This window comes from Xiphophorus maculatus, chromosome 19 (genome assembly GCF_002775205.1).
Source record: "Xiphophorus maculatus strain JP 163 A chromosome 19, X_maculatus-5.0-male, whole genome shotgun sequence".
Taxonomy (NCBI): Eukaryota; Metazoa; Chordata; class Actinopteri; order Cyprinodontiformes; family Poeciliidae; genus Xiphophorus; species Xiphophorus maculatus.
The window spans coordinates 21,073,225-21,089,803 of NC_036461.1; the positions used below are offsets into that span (position 1 = coordinate 21,073,225).

The following is a 16,579-nucleotide window of genomic DNA, read 5'->3' on the forward strand; positions in this document are numbered from 1 at the left end:
GAAAACTTATTTTCATTTATATATGGATGAAATTGAGCTCAAATTTCAAAATTGTTCTTCCTTCTGTCCACCTATGTTCTATTTGTTAACCCTGTTGTCTTTTCTCTGGATTTCATTTCTACATCAACTCATGTCACATGACATGAGTTGACCAACAATTAAAGCAGAAGACCAGCGCCGCCTGGAATCCTCCACCTTCAACACCACCAGTCAGGTGGAGGAAGATAAGAGAACCCAGTTGACAAAAAAAGTAAGAACATTTACTTTTACACAACAAAAAATGTTCAACACACAGGACGTCGAGGTTAATATTCAAATCTATTTCCTATTTCCTGCTGTACTTTCTCCTCACTGACACTTTTGTTTTGTGTGTGTGTTTTTTTACTGAGTCCTTTCATAACAGCAGAGCTTTGATGAGCTTTGTGTTGATGGAAGGAGGATCAGGAATAGAGCAGAGGACCTGCTGATCTACTGGTTCTAGTAGATTTTATAAATGGTGAGGTCATGATTATGACTTGATCAGAAAGTCTGATTCAGTCATCTGTTAGATTCAGATTCTGCAGATCAATAATGTCTCTGATCATCCCAGGTTGGATCTTCTCCGCCTGTAATCCTCCGCCTTCAACACCGTCAGTCAGGTGGAGGAAGATAAGAGAACCCAGTTGACAAAAAAAGTAAGAAAACTTATTTTCATTTATATATGGATGAAATTGAGCTCAAATTTCAAAATTGTTCTTCCTTCTGTCCACCTATGTTCTATTTGTTAACCCTGTTGTCTTTTCTCTGGATTTCATTTCTACATCAACTCATGTCACATGACATGAGTTGACCAACAATTAAAGCAGAAGACCAGCGCCGCCTGGAATCCTCCACCTTCAACACCACCAGTCAGGTGGAGGAAGATAAGAGAACCCAGTTGACATAAAAAAGTAAGAACTTTTATATCTACGCAACATAACTAAACATTTCAAATATAGCTGCAGAGAGCTGAGCTGAAAATTAGAAACTGTCTGCTGTTCATGCATATTTTCCTCCTTAACTTTATCTGCTCTCTTTATTTCATTTCTCTGTGAACTCATGTGATGACTGGAGTTGACCAACAATTAAAGCAGAAGACCTGCTCCACCTGCTGATCTACTGGTTGTAACAGCTTGTGGGAAAGGTGAGGACATGATGATGACTTTGATCAGAAAGGCTCTTCCAATAATCCGTGCTTTAGACAGAGATTAAGGAATGTGTGTCTGATCATGTGATGATTCGCCAGCATCACTGGACCAATCAGGCGAGAGAAGACAGAGAGGACTGAGGACTAAAACGAAAATACTCTGCCTGCCGAAAAAGGCAGACGATCCAGTGGCCCCAGGTTTACACACCATCTGCTGGTACTAAATACATTTTTTACAACCTTAACTTTTCAGCCATTCTATAGTTGAGATTATTTTCTTAATTATCCAAGAATTGAAACCTTGGTTTTCCTTCCTGTTAGATCATATAAGCAAAAAAATAAACAAATTTTAACGTGCAAAAAGTTTATTTGAGCAACACTAAAACACTTTAATACATACAGTGCAGTAAACAATTCTCATTAAATTCCCCCCTTGTTGTGTCTTTTGCACACGACTCAAAGCAGCTCTGTAATGCCTGCACCTTTCTATGTGCTTCTATAAAAAATAGCTCTAGGTTTGTTGGGATTTGAGCACATTTATTGGCAGCTTTAGTGCCAAAACAATTTTGAAAATCCTTTTATTTCTCAAATTGTAGTGGCGTAATCACACTCTGAAAACTTCCAGAACGTCAGGAATTATGTCTAACTTCGTACACAATAACTGATGTAGTATTGAATGACACTTATGATTCCAGTAAAATATTACTGAACCATTTCTTATGCTTTTACTTTGATCAGCATTTAGTAGCTTTTACTTTGGAAATTCCCATGAAGATGCCAGGCTGCCTGTAGCCACTTCCTGTGAATCCACTAAAGTGATATTGAGCCTTATTTGGGCGAAGTTAGCTTTCAAAAACCTACTATAAATATGTTTTTCCCACCTAGGAGAGAAGGAGCAGAAGAAGAAGGAATGAATGAATGACTGTTACATGACAAGTGAATCTAACACTTACTGCAGGTTGATGACCTTTGACTTGTATCACAGACACGTGTCTCTGAAAGCGCTGCAGGAGTGATGAGATCACAAGGATGTCACAATTTCTTCTTTTAGCTCATCTTTTTGAGGCAGACTCAGATGGAGAAGTGGCATAAAAAGCAGCAGTGGAAACGGGTCAAAAAACGACAGATGAGGAGCCGATCACTTTCAAACTCACACTCACGCCCATCCGCCTCACCCCTCCTCCCATCTGACAGACGCCAAACACTGAGCCTCCCTCATCGCTATAAAACCTCCTCGCCTCCATCACTGTCAGGGACACAAACATCCTGAAGTGACTGGCTGAGGTGGATGCAGACACTCTGAGGGTGAGTTCTTGAGGTTTACATTGTCTTGTGCACTTCCATGATTTTTACTGTGAAATATGCATTTGTTTGCTTCAAATGTTTTTTGTCACTTGTATTTTTTGTGCATAGATTCCTAAATTAGAGCCCCGACAATTAAAAGATTCAAAGCGTTTGTGTCTCCCAGGTACTCGGAGCAGGTGGAGTGTGTCGTTTTCCAGAAGAGCGATCTGTGTGTGTGTGTGTGTGTGTGTGTGCAGGAACTACAGTGACTCTGCCCTGCCGTTACGACTACACCCCTCAGGTGGATCATTTGTTTCTTTAGATGGACGGTTCAAATGTTTGCGAAAACAAGTAAATGTACTTTGTTGGGGTTTTATGTAACAGACCCAAACTAAATATGTAATTATTTTGGAGAGGCATGAAAATTCTGTCCCTTTTTTTTAGTATAAGAAATCTGAAAAGTTTGAATTTTTTTTCCCCACTTCACACCAATAGTATGTTGTGTTGGTGTATCTTATAAAGTATCAGTATAAATGTGTTGTTTATGGCTTTAGGAAATGTTTAAGTGAACAACATTGTGTAAAACTCCCCCAGGTCACACTGTGAGGCGCGTTATGTGGTCACCACACCGACCCCAACCAGATCAGCCCTTCCAGCCGCGGTGAGAAAAACTGCAAGTGCTGTGATTGTTACAGTAAAATGACGTTACTGAAAGGCTGCCCTGCATTCCAGCTACACCGGGGGAAGCGATTCGAGCCGTTCGGCTCAGATTCGGGGTGTGAAGCTGGGCGATGCGGGCCAGCATCACTTCAGGTTTGAGACAGACTGACCGCTGGGGAGATGGACCTCACCTGACACCATTACTCTGGATGTAACAGGTAGGTGAGCAGAAACTGAAGCTGCTGAGACATCTCAGAAAAGTTTCAGCATTTAATGACGTGCGTTGGAACTCTGCGTTTCTCAAATTTGTTCTTCTGTTTCTTTAGCTCGACTCTCCTGTCCATTAAAACATCAATGACTCGAGAAGTGGACAGCGAGGTTTCTGGTGCCTGGCTGGAGACGAGATTCTGATTATTCAAGAGCCAAAACAAAACGTCAGAATAAATAGTTAGAAGGCAGATTTGTTTTCTATTTGTTGTTGTTTTCATTATTAATGCTCCATAACACAAAATTCATCAGTGCTGTAACTCTTGAGTTGAATAAAATGTTCTTCTTTCAATCCGTTATTTCTGGAGTCTTTTTATTTGAACCATAATCATTTTTGGAAACGTTATACATTAAAGGAACGCCCACATTTTTAATAGAACTTCATAACTGATCAAAGCACAAACTGGAGAACAGGTTTAAAAGAAATGTTTTTCTAGTGTTAATTCATTTGTAGTTACATAAATACAAAATTCACATCTTAAAAACAAACACAAGCCAGTCACACTGAAGAAGTTTTCTGATGTTGACCTTCGACCCTTAGCTTCAACTGATTCACTGAAGGGTTGGGTAGAAATGTTACCCAGAGAACGCTCTTTTTCCTCATGGACTCAACCAATGAAACAAACTGGAAGAACTGGAAGCTGAACCAGTTGGTGGATCAAGTCGGTCAACTCCAAGTAGCCAACACCGATCGCCTTTGAAGCTTCACAGCTCAGACTCTGACTTATGAACACATTTCCTCCAGTCTGAGCCGAGACTGTGGAGGGTTTTTTACTGCCTGCTGCTTTTTCTTCAGTCGCTGTGAACCAGAGTGACGAACAGGAGAAGTGAGCATTGGTGGCAGAACTATATTGAGTTGCGATTGCCGGTAAAAATCTGTCTAATCCCACTTCTTGATTCAGACTAAAATTAAGAACGAGAGAGAGAAATTATTGATCTAATATTAAAATTACAATATGAAGCACATTCTTAATTCTGTCAGTCCAAAATTATTATTATTATTTTCACGCAAAACAACATGTTCCGTTAATTAACAAACAAACTGAGTTGTACTTTGTCATTAAATTATTTATAACTTACGAATAGCAAACTACCTGCTATTAAGATGAATAGTAATTGTAATGACTTTTTCCAGTGGGTGTGTACTGAACATTACAGATTATGCTTTAGTTCCGAAGCAGGCCACTAGGGGTCAGGATGACACAAGGTAAAAAAAAATTATAATAAAGAATTTTTCAGGGTTTTAAAACTAAAAAAAAAAACCTAGTCATAAGAACATGGTCATTTGTTCAATGTAAACGTACATACAAAATAATAATAAAAAAGGTCTACAAAACATGTAAAAAAACAGCAAAACAACGCATTCCCATGTGTACATAATTGCTTTATAGAATTGTTTTCTTAAAAAAAAAGAAAAGAAAACACAAAGCCTTTTAATGTCAAGATGAATGAAAACTGATTTCTACAAAATGATGACAATTAAATAAACATCAAATAAGTGACTCCATAAATATCCACTACCTTCGAGTCAGTCTTACTCCATTTATTCGTAAACACGTGGATTAAAATACCATGTTTGATTGAGGAATGAATGAGGGAATACGCATGGGGCGAGGTTAATGTGTTTTCAACCAGCAGGTGGCGCCACTTACAAATAAACCCTCATCTGAATCGGCGTTAACCAAGGATTTCTTCTGGACCAAACTGAGTGGATTGTATTAAGTGGAGCCTCGGGGCCCCAGCCGCGTGTTCAAAACACGGCAGAGATTAGAGGACGGATTTAGTGTCATACCAGGATGTTGCTCATTATCGTGTTATCTTTGGATTAATTATGTCTGAGCCAAAAAGTGTTTGTTGCCCGATGGATTTTCTGCTACATCCATTGATCGTCTCCCCAAAGCAGATTCAGCAAACGAGGAACGAACAAACCGCCTTATCCTCGCTTGTTATTGTCGCAGTCAAAGCGTCACCAGTTTCACACGTCGGAATCAGTTTTTCTCCTCCTGGGGAATCCCCACCCCCAGCCCACACAGCCATTTCGTCCCGTACGGCTCTCAGAATGGCTTTGTGAAGTCTAGCAATCATACATGTAATTTTCCCAGCGTGGCAGTGGAAGCTGCCCCCCCCTTTAAATGAGGAGTTCCTGAAATAAGTGATAATAAGCTGTGAACAAAACATGAAATAAACAAGTAAATGGATGGACAACAGTGTTGCCTTAATTCTTCACTGTTTAGAGAAGCAAATATCTTGAATTTGAAGCTCTACTTTTGCTTAAAGATATATACATTGTTTTGGAAACAGTTGCTTCTGTGACCCAAATAGTATTAGAACGGTGATAATGCTGGAACATTACAATGCAACATAACACAAAAATATTGTTGTTGTTGTTTGTTTTAAACGCTAGCAGTTAAATCTTGCTGAACATTTTGTTCATATTTTTTTCAGAGAAACCATGAAACTGTGGTGGGTTTAGTGAGTATTATTGCACCGGAGCATAAGTTGTCACGAGGTTCGACCAAATTCCAGACTGGAGTTGGGGATGAACATGATGAAGGTTTATTGACGCAAATCCTTGGTTCAACAGAAGAACCGACGACGAGACAAGTTCGAAACAGTGAAGAAGAAAAAAAGAGAAAGAAATGGCGTAGTTTATATATTGTAAGGAGGGAGTGAAAATGACAAGAGAGCCAGAAAAGCTAATTGCAGGTAAGTGGATGCAGTTGGAGAAGGAGCAGTTGTGAGCAAACGAGGAAATGATTAACAGCTGGGAACAGGGAGCGGGATGGTAGGCTGAGGAGAGGTGCAGAAACAAACTGGGGCAAAAACGGAAAACAAAAAATCTGAACTGTAAACAGAAATATAATAAAATTGATCCAAAACACAAGGAGTAAACTAAAATGGCGATATGTAACACATTATCACACTGGGAGAACCTCCTACTGGTCAACTCCAATCTTTACAAGCAAAAGGGCTTCTTAAAATGATCACTGTTTTTTAAAATATCACAACTGCAGACTGATTTATTTCATTTAAATTTTTTTTTTTTTTTTTTATGATTGTTTACTTGTTGATTTGGCATATAAGTTTTGCTCAAAATTCAAGTTTAGTTGTGTAGCCCGTTTCAGCAACAAGGCAGCTCAAAGTGCTCCACAAAATGCAAACCTCATAAAGTAACCAGTTATGGAACAAACAATAAACATTTGCATTTTATCAAATGCAATAATCAAAATCACCAGGAAATCAAATATGTTGGTCAATTTCCAGTTGTTATAAATCAAAGGCAGCTCTAAGCAGGTGGAGTTTTTAGCCTTTGGTTTACAGGAAAACAGTGTTTCAGCAGTTTTGCAGTTCTCTGGAATTTTGTTCCAGATTAGCAGAGCTCGAAAACTGAATGCTGCTTCTCCATGTTTGGCTCTGGTTCTGGAAAAAGCCAGCATCAGCGCGGACGTGTCTCCCAAAAGCAATTTTTAGAGATATGTTTTGTTCCTATAAATGAAAATGTGCGGCCAAAAGCTTAAGAGTTGTGCATAAGACAAAAAAAAAAAAAAAAAAGTCATCATTTACAGATGCATGTCGTGGAAGGGTCCCTGTCCTCTCCCCTGTCCGTTTCTACACGTGTCTGGACGCAGGCGGCGCTGTTGGCCTGCTCAGCCACAGGGCCCGTCGCTGTCTGGCAGCGTTCGTTTAGAACTAGTGAAGTGTAAATAGAAAAACAGGTCAGAGCCGACAGATTTGACTTCCCATGAGAAACAGGTAACAAGAGGAAGAGAACGTAACACAGCTGCAGTGAGTTCGGCTGCAGGGTGGGGGGGAGTGGAAACACTTGTGTGTATTTTTAGTAAGGTTGGATCAAAATTCAAGCGTTTATGGTTCTTGTTTCTCATCCGATGCAGTCGAAAAAGAATAATAATGAAACGTGCTTTTCATGCAACCCGACTTTCTTTTGTGCAGCTCCACAGGCGACCCACATCTGGACGTCTTTTAAGTCCTTTTTTTTTTTTTTTTTTTAACTCGGGCCTTTTATAAGTTGTTGCAGGACAGAGGACACACAGAGCCCAACAAAGCAACGGCGAGAGCCTGAGGCAGCATCACCAATGCACCATGGCTGAGTGACGAGGGAAGAGGAAAAAAAAAAACAAACAAGTGCTGCTTTACAGAAAGAGAAGGACTCTGTTCTTTTCAAAGGCTTCAACCTTAAAACTCCAGCTTCTTTGGCACAACATGGAACATTTAAAGCAGTTTTTAACTAGTAGTTTTGACTAGTCTCTCTGAGGTTCCCGGCTCTCTTAGAAGCTGGTAGTTATTGATTTTTGACTGGGGGTCGGATTCAGGGATGCGTAAATATACGAGACAGACTGGGGGACTGCAACACACAAAACCCGAAGGAGTGAGACATCACTCTGTGTAGCAGAGAATCAGCCCCCTGAAGCACAAATCTTTGTGACAGTGGGATTTTTTTCTTTCTGTTGTTGTCGTTTTTTGCACCAGTAGATATTGTTTTTGCTTTCAGATGGAACAGGACAGGTTTCCATCGCTGGAAAACTTAAAGAAGATTCATCTGAAGCCTGAAATCTGAATAAATGATTAAACCAAAACAGCTCGGAGAATGTCAAAAGCATTTCTCTAACATCATCTCTCCTGATTGGGGTTGGCTGATCTTGCTCTCTCTTTCCAGTGCTAAATTATGTTCCTCTGTCTTGCAAAAGTCTTTTTAACTCTTGCGCTTTTCAAATTTTGTCTCACTACAAAACACAAACAAAAATGGTAGCATCTCAAACCGCTAAACAGTTATTGTTAAAAAAAAACAACAACTCCTAAAAACAATAATAATAACCAATTTTCTACAATAACTTACATAAGTATTCAAGTTGTTTTCCAAAGTTGTTTTTGCCACAACGTTCAGTTGAACCTGATGTGGAAGGCAGAAAAAGATCAATATCTTTGATCGTAGGGTCTCTTATCGGTGTTAGAGTGAACCTGCGCTCTGCTTACAAAGCTATTTAAGGCTGTTTTTTATTTTTTATGGATTAAGTCAGAAGCTGCTGAATCTGCTTTTATCCTGGAAGCTGTTGGAATCAGCTGCCAGATGTGCCTCGCTTCCTTTTAAGGTTGTCAGAGAAACGAAATATTTTAGGTCAGCATTCATACATGTGTTTCCGTCTCCCAGACATGTTTGCACTCTTCACATTACCATGCAGTTCATTTGATTTATTTACTCTTAGCATGTTTTTATTTGAGCATTTTAACGATTTTAATACAAATCTAAGAAAAAAATGTAAAAGAAAAAGAGAATGTGGGCGGGGCCAGTCTGGGAGTTTGAACCTCCCACTTCGCTTGATCACATTCTGCGCCTCAATAATAAAGGGGCATTATTATGTCTTTTCTACGCCCTTTACAGCACAGTCAAGTTTCTGTGTTACCTTAAGTTGTTATAAAAATGGTACATAAAACAAATGTGACTTAAAACATATTTGACTTTGTAATTTAACACCTTTAAATTGGGTCTCTGTCTCTTAAAAAACTCTTTCTGCTCTTTCTGAAGCTCCACCTTGAGGAAAACTTTGCTGCTCTACTAACCCTTTCATAATGTTTGGAACAGCTTTGTCTGAGTAGCAGCTCATGTAAAGATGCGCAGTTCCTCCAGGTTTTTGCTAATTGTTGCTGGCTAGTTTGTAGGAGCCGAGTAGGGGCGTCGCAGGGGGAGGCTTGTTCTGTGAGCTGGACGTCTGGATGCTCAGATCCCACGTCTTTAGGTCTAGAAACTTTGCTTGTGGAAGAAAAGTTATTTTGGGCTTGAGGAAGCATTTCTCTGTTGATCTGATCCTATATTTTGGGTCATTATCTCATTGGTACACTAGATGTCAACCTATTTTGAGTTTACTGAAAATCCACCAGATTTGTACATAATCAACTGGTGACTGGCTGCGGCACCATGAGCTAAAGAGTTCATGGTGCTGCTCCCTCTGACAAGGTTCTCAGAGCCTTTAGAAGAGAAACTGGCCCACAGCATGAGAGATCCTCCACCATACTTAACATAGATAATGAGGTGCTTTTCTAGATATTCATCCTTTGTTTTACATCCAACCGCAGAGTGTGTGTTACTGACATGTCTGACCTTTGAAAGCATTCACATCAGCCCTGTTTATTCCGCTTTAATCAAACTCAAGTTTGTTTGTTTGTTTGGGGAGGGACAGTTGAAAAATCCAAACTCTGGTCTGGCTAAAATCCTAGGTCTCTGTTGGATTGAAGTGAACTCTGTCGTGGTTAGAATGCGGATCAGAGACCACTCCAAAAGCAGGAAGAGGTCTGTAGGGAATTCTGGGTAAATATGACCAAAACAAACAAACAAATCTAGAAATGGGTTGTGGTCTTTAAATCAAAGACAAAAGAGAAATCTTACAGCCGCTAAAATCTGATGCAGCTCTATTTCTTCTTTTTTTAACGTTTTGTAAAGAAGGAAGTTGCACGCCTTCTGCAACTTGCTTACCTTTTGTAGCAAAATGTCTTTTTAAAGTAATGAGGTTGTTGCTTTCGTGTCGACCGCATTGACGCGAAAGTAAATGAGGTTTTCGTGTCATTTACTTCAGTGGTTCTTGGTGCAGCTGTGGCACCCGAGTGGAGTACCCAATATGAACCAGCAGGGATTGTGAACAGAGTTCCAACAACCAGTAAAAGTTCCAATAATTTATTTTAAAAACAGGAAATCAAAAGAGAGAGGAGGCGCAGGCAGTCCTTGGTAACCAAGTCAAAACGAGTCTATAAAATAGATGCTTAGCTCCAGCCTCTGAGGAACCTCAGCCGCACCCTGGTCCCGACGGCTCCTCCAGCCGCCCACGCGCTTCTCAACGGCGACCAGTCGAGTAACCCGCGGCCTCCAACAGCAACCCGACGGATGGCGCTTCCTGGCAACCCGTCCTCTCGTCGCTAGTCCCTGAGCCTGCTCGTGCCGTCCTCCACAAAAAGAACAGCCCAAGTCCGTCCGCCTCTTCCCCGTAGATGTCTCACCATCGATGATTTTATCCCAGTCCCAGTCTGCACGCTGCTTAATCAGAATGCGGAACACCTGTGCTGATGCAGTGGGCGTCTCCGGGTGCGCGTGGCACGTGACCTCAAAAACATGCAACACAACAATAAACACTTCAAAACATAACAACAATCCTAAGCAACAAATATAAAAAACATCACTTGAACTCAAAAGGAAAAACGAGGCCACATTACCACACAGCGCCCCCACAGGCGAGGAGGTGAACAGGTTTTTCAAAGGTTTTTCAAAGCGTGAAAGCGAATCACACCAGCTGAAAATGTTACAAATGCTGCAATTTTGGTCCCCCAATCGAACCGAGTTTACTGGACTATCAAGTGTGAAACACCCCAAGTCTCACCTCAACAATGAACATATTTAAAGGCACAGAGGAGCTCAGACGTCCACTGGTGTAATTTAAGGATAGAAAAGGCTTTTTCTTATCATTCTTAACCAGTTAGCATGTTGAGAGCATCTATTGGTTTCCGCTCTGAGCTGCTGTAAGATTTGGAGATCTTTTTGCCATCCAGAAGGAGCCCGTTTCCTTCCATCGGAGTGTTTACCAGCGAAGCAGCGGCTGCCTGTGACTCCCACTCCCCTGCAGATTTGACATTTTAGTCCACCCTGATGAAAAGAAAGGTTACCGGTTCAAGAGAGGAAGGGGAATGGGGGGGGGGGGGGGGGGGGGGGAGTGGAAGAAAGCTCTGCAGCATGATTTCACTCCTGCACATATAATTAATTCATTGAGAATGGACCCTTTCTCCAAATGTCTGCCCTTTGGTCACTCATTTCTTTTACACTATTATCCGCTCTATTTTTAGAGTTTTCATCTAAGAGGAGGATATTGCATTGCATAACAGACTTTTCCTCACCCAGTGAATGTGTTCATAGGAGACCTATTAAACTAATACCTGTGATTCTGGCTGGAACTATCACAGGTGCTGCGCATAATTAGCAGTTTTCATATTGGATCTTTTCCTCCACATTATGTCATTGGGGTTAATTAGTTAGCTTTGTATTTTTTAACAAAAACAAAATTTCACACCCTTGCTGATACTCTGAGTTCACCTTGAAGACTGGGAACGCAAATGAAAAGATAAGGGCGGATCTATTCAGTCTAATTCTATGCTTTGTGCTCTGAGAGACGTCATCATTTATTATTTAATTTACATCATAGTTAGAATACCAGATTGCAATTTGATTTGTTAAGCTTTGTTGTTTTACATATTTGACCAGGTAGTCATCCTGTTTTTGACAGTTTCACTTTCATAGTTATTTATTTTGCACTGACTGAACAAATGAAAGTTGTTGTTTTGTTTGACCGAGCTTGTGAAGCTGTTTGTGTCTTAGTGTGCTGTACTGGTGCAGAGGTAGTAAAGGGATGTGTTTTTAAAAAAAAAAAACATTTTAAATCAATTCAGCACAGTTTTTCTGTGTCGGATCGATATCAGCCGATACTAAACCTCAGATATCAATATCAATATCGGTATAAGTAAGTGGGGAAAAAAAAGGTGAATTGGTGCATAAGGTGGAAATATTCAAAGCAAATTGATACTTTTTGCACAGTATTTTATCTCAAGCTAAAAAAAAAAACCCCATATCTGTAGTAACACATATCCACAAATTCAAAATTTCTGTTTAAGAGAAAAAAAGCAAGCTCAAAATTTTGTCAAAAATGTTACCTAGGCTACAGTGACAAAAATCCTTCCTTGCATTACTAACATGTCTAAACGCTGTTAGAATTCCCAGTGACATTCACTGCTGGACCTAATTATAGCCTGGAGTCCAGGAAAATCCCGACGTGTGTTTGGACATGAGGCATGAGGAACCAGAAGAGATCGCCTCTAATTGGATCCTGGAGGTGGATTGTGAACTGGGGCAGGGAGGCCCGGTCGCTTTGAGACGACCTCCCGCCGCTGCAGGGCGTGGCGTGGAGACGACCTTTCACCCTTACAGTCTGTCTTTGAGCAACAAAACGAGTAAATGAGGAAACACGTATTATTGATATGAAATGTCTGTTTAGGACCATATTAGCCCAGAATATTTATAGCTATACTTGGTCAACTTATTTTTTACATGTGTATATTTAGTTCACATTCACACAGAGTGATGGAATGATTTAGGGAATTAACTTTTTAACCAAACACCATATTACCTGCAGTCAGGAGATTTTTCAAAAGAAGCATATGCGTCTATGGCATTTCCCTAAAAAAAAAAGTAATAAACTGTAATAATTGTAGCAGAGCTACTCCAACAAGCTAACTCCAACAAGCTAGTTTGTTGTGAAATGTGAGACTCTCATCATATACAGTATGTTATAGGTTACTTTCATATATGCTAACATAGCTTTGGATTCTACAAAGTCAAATTTTCTGTTTCAGTTGCTTTAAACTGCTAAAGTTAGCTAAAACAAGTAGCATATGTCTCATTAGCGGTTAGCTTCCACCTCAGAAAATGTAGTGGTTGAAAAAAAAAATCCTGAAGTAAAAAGACATTTTTTCTACAAAAGGTAAGCAAAATATTGCTAACAATACCTTGACAGGTTTTTCCTTTTCTTTCAAAGAAATCTGGACCTTTTATTGAGATATTTCAATTCATAAAGCTAAATGCTACAGATATTCACACGGCTTAAAAGTTAGAAATTTAGAGTTTAAACCCCACCCTAAAAAAAATGTAATAATGGTAAAAAAAAAATAAACAAATTCAAGGTAAACAATTTTCACAATCTACAAAATAAACAAGTGAATATAACTTATCCAAAATAAAATGTGTTTTATGATTTAAATTATAATCACCAAAGAAGAATAAAGAAAAATAAAGAAATACAATTTTCATTGATTCAAACTGGGCCAACAAAAAAAAAAATAAAAAATGCATCAACAATAATAAAGAGACGGCGGGAAACTCACACGTGTTCAGTGACTCTAGGTAAATGATGGTTTCACTAAAACAACATTTATGACATGACCTAAACTGCCCCAGTGGATTAGCTGTGAATCTAATATGGGGAAAGGGATCTCTGCTTGAACTGTACCTGTAATCTCTGATTACAATCTTCATTATATTGAGAGATCTGATCCAGGTCCAACTGCCTTTTATCTCTGATTAAAGTCATGTTCAATAACCATTAAAAAGGAAAACAATGTCCGCCCTGATAAGTAAGAGCGTTTTAATACTCACGTGTCACACAAAGAGAATCACAACTTGACTGCTGGAGTTTCCATATATACACAGTTGTATTTTTACAAAAAAAAATAATAACAACTATAAACAAACATGTCCTATAGACAGCGCATCAAAGTTGTAAACAAGAAGAGATATTCAAAATAAAAGTTTAAAGCATAAGTAGCAACAGAGCCGGTCCAAGGCTTCATTGGGAGTTAGACATAATTTGATCCTCCAGCTCAGCTAATGTTCCCTCCCCTATAGCATCCATATGTTATATAACTGAATTATTTATAGTTATGATTTACAACTAGACAGTCAGATCATTCACGCAATGTATTATATTGATTGACAAAAGACTGCATGATGCTTGAATTACATTCACTTCACATAAAGTGAAAAAAAAACAAAAATATTTTGAGCAGAAAAGTCTTTAGAGTCAAACTCTAGTCACATCCTACAACGTACATTGTAATAAAAAAAAAGATTTAGATGATTAATATCTCTCCTGCTTGATATTTAACAATATATGATTTACATGTAAAATGTAGAATTTCACAGTCTATTAATTCAAATTGTCCTACAAAAATTACTATATTAATTTTTGAAAATTAAAAAAAAGTCAAGTTATTAGAAAGTAAATAAATAAATAAACAGAAAACGCATATAAATAAGTATATGCACAGTAAATAACTTTTATATATGCTCAACATTTATGTACTTAAGGTTTTTCATGTACTAAAACTCTAAAAGATTTGCTTAAAAGTTTGAGTTGTATTTTCAACTAACATTGTCATTTATTTTGATCCTTTAATGCTAATCAAGAATTAAGACTTAAAAAAAATCCAATGATAAAAAAATGTTATAATAAAAACGAACAGAACGTTTTGCTATGCATTTTTTAAGACGACACTAATGAACAAATAACCTTTTAAACATTGTGAATCCCAAATGTAAACGTGCAAAACAAAACATGTCAATTCATGTCCTCTCATACAAAAAGAAGAAAAAACTTTCACTCTATAACTTTTGTGACAATTCTACTGCTCTTTAGTTCCCCTGCTGGTGTGGAGACCCATAACCAGCTGCTTAGTTTGCCGATGCCTTGGTCCGGCGCTGTACAACACCAACCCATGATAGTGTAGAAGTTTATATTACATCTAATCAAACTCACAATACCAAACGGGCCACTACAGCCTTTAGTAAAGGTCTGAGTGGGTGGATGTACTATAAAGCAGCCAACAACAAACTGAAAATCTCCCGCTAAAAAACAAATAAACAACAACAACAAAAAGTTCATTACAGCATCTTCTCCTCTTTCTCCCACGGAACCGGATCGTGCTCGTCCTCCACGTGCGTGTTCCGGCGCCCCGTCCAAAAGTGCTCCACGTCGGGGAACGTCGCCTCCTTCGTCTGTGAGACGGCGTTGCCCACCGCGTTCGCCGCGACCTCCGCGCCGTTCCCCTCGGTCTGCGGGCACTTCGTCTCGGGCGCGCGCTTGTCGCGCCGGCACGTCGCGACGAACCAGATCGCGACCAGTCCTTGGCGCACGTCGTCGTACATGGTCATCAGGACGACCGGGGACAGGGCGCTGCACGCGTAAAGGAGGACCTGCGCGAACATGATCAGCCCCGCAGGGGGCCTGTTGTAGCCCAGTCTGATCCACGTGAACGTCCCCCACTCGGGCAGCAGCATGAGCCACACGGCGCCGCTCAGGCACAGCAAGACCAGCACCACCTTGCTCTGATGCCGCGGGCTCGGCGCGTGGTTCACGGCGGTGTACAGAGTTTTGGTGTAGTACGCGATCGTGAAGATGACCGGCGCCACGAACGCCACGGTCGGGTAGATCTTGTAGAACAGACTCATGAAGTCAGACGCGCACACCGGCATCTCGGAGACGCAGACGAAGTCGTCGCCGCGCGGCACCAAGGCGGCGAAGAGCATCTGCGGCAGGGGGAACATCATGGACACCGTCCAAATGAACGCCAGCGCTCCGTGGATCCACGTGGGGCTGTGGAGGGGCTGCGACGCGGCGGCGCGCGGCAGCAGCGTGTGCTTGGCTTTGGTGGTCGCGACCAGGATGAAAGTTTTCGCGACCACGCACGAGTGCTGGAACCAGTCCGTGGTGCGGCACGCGAAGCTCCCCAAGGTCCAGGTCTGTCTGTAGTAGGTGACGGCGCGCACGGGCGCGCACAGCAGCAGGATGGCCAGATCCGTGGAGGCCAGCGAGGCGAGGAGGGCTTTCACCTCAGAGCCCCTGCCGCTCCGGAAGTCGCGGATGAAGATCAGCAACACCAGCAGGTTGCACACCGCGCCGGACACGCAGATCCCGATCAGGAGGACGGGCATGGCGGTCCGGGTGTCCTCTCCCCGGAGGAGCTGGACTCCTCCGACGAAATCGAAAAAGGAGACATTAGTCGGTCGATCAATATCCATCTCCTCCTGGTTCGAGTTTCTCGAAAAAGTTATCCACGCCCCCAAAGAAAAAAATTACAAATGAACGAGTTTTTTTTTTTTTTTTAATAGTTCAAAATTCTCTCCAAAAGCAAAGCGGAGGAGCTGCCGTAGTGCTGACACGCAGCAAGTGGGAGAGCAGGCTGGTAGGTACGGGCTATTTCAAGTCCTGCCATTTAGCGTCGTCAAGCGACACGTCACTTCATCAGTGGGACTCCAGGCTACAGCGCGTAAAGGAGAGCGCAGCGGCCGCGGTTTACACTCCAGCCTCAGAGGAATCGCTGCTCTCTCACACACACACACTACCCCCCCCCCCCCCCCCCCCCCCCACACACACACACACACATTTTTTTGATTTTTTGACCTAAAGAGTATTTGCTTACTACAATGAATTACTTTAACTCTTTTATGAAACTGATGATTTAACTTGAGATAAATTATTTAATTCATTCTTTACAATACAAATATTGCCCAAAAGGTGAAATTATGGCCACATACTTTTGGATAATATTTTGAATGCCATTTCATGATGGCATGAATTAATAACAAGGTCTGCAGTATAA

The 16,579-nt window shown here is 40.8% G+C and overlaps 1 protein-coding gene and 1 long non-coding RNA gene across 2 annotated transcripts; one reads left to right on the plus strand and one right to left on the minus strand.

The window, feature by feature from the left end:
* Positions 1 to 1,070: 1,070 nt before the first annotated feature.
* LOC111612156 lies at positions 1,071 to 3,668 on the plus strand. Its single transcript, XR_002754443.1, has 7 exons — positions 1,071 to 1,162; positions 1,265 to 1,382; positions 2,217 to 2,470; positions 2,634 to 2,750; positions 3,044 to 3,110; positions 3,182 to 3,327; positions 3,436 to 3,668. It is a non-coding gene; the product is annotated as an uncharacterized LOC111612156 (long non-coding RNA).
* A 10,563-nt stretch (positions 3,669 to 14,231) lies between these two features.
* LOC102225328 (probable G-protein coupled receptor 151) lies at positions 14,232 to 16,250 on the minus strand. The gene has a single exon (XM_005816292.2). It carries the CDS (start codon positions 15,996 to 15,998, stop codon positions 14,862 to 14,864), a length of 1,137 nt encoding a protein of 378 aa, XP_005816349.1. The 5' UTR covers positions 15,999 to 16,250; the 3' UTR covers positions 14,232 to 14,861.
* Between the last annotated feature and the right edge of the window lie 329 nt (positions 16,251 to 16,579).

Bases quoted from the DNA above. Each gene is read 5' to 3' on its own strand.
- LOC102225328 (XM_005816292.2), bottom strand. From the start codon at position 15,998: ATGGATATTGATCGACCGACTAATGTCTCCTTTTTCGATTTCGTCGGA.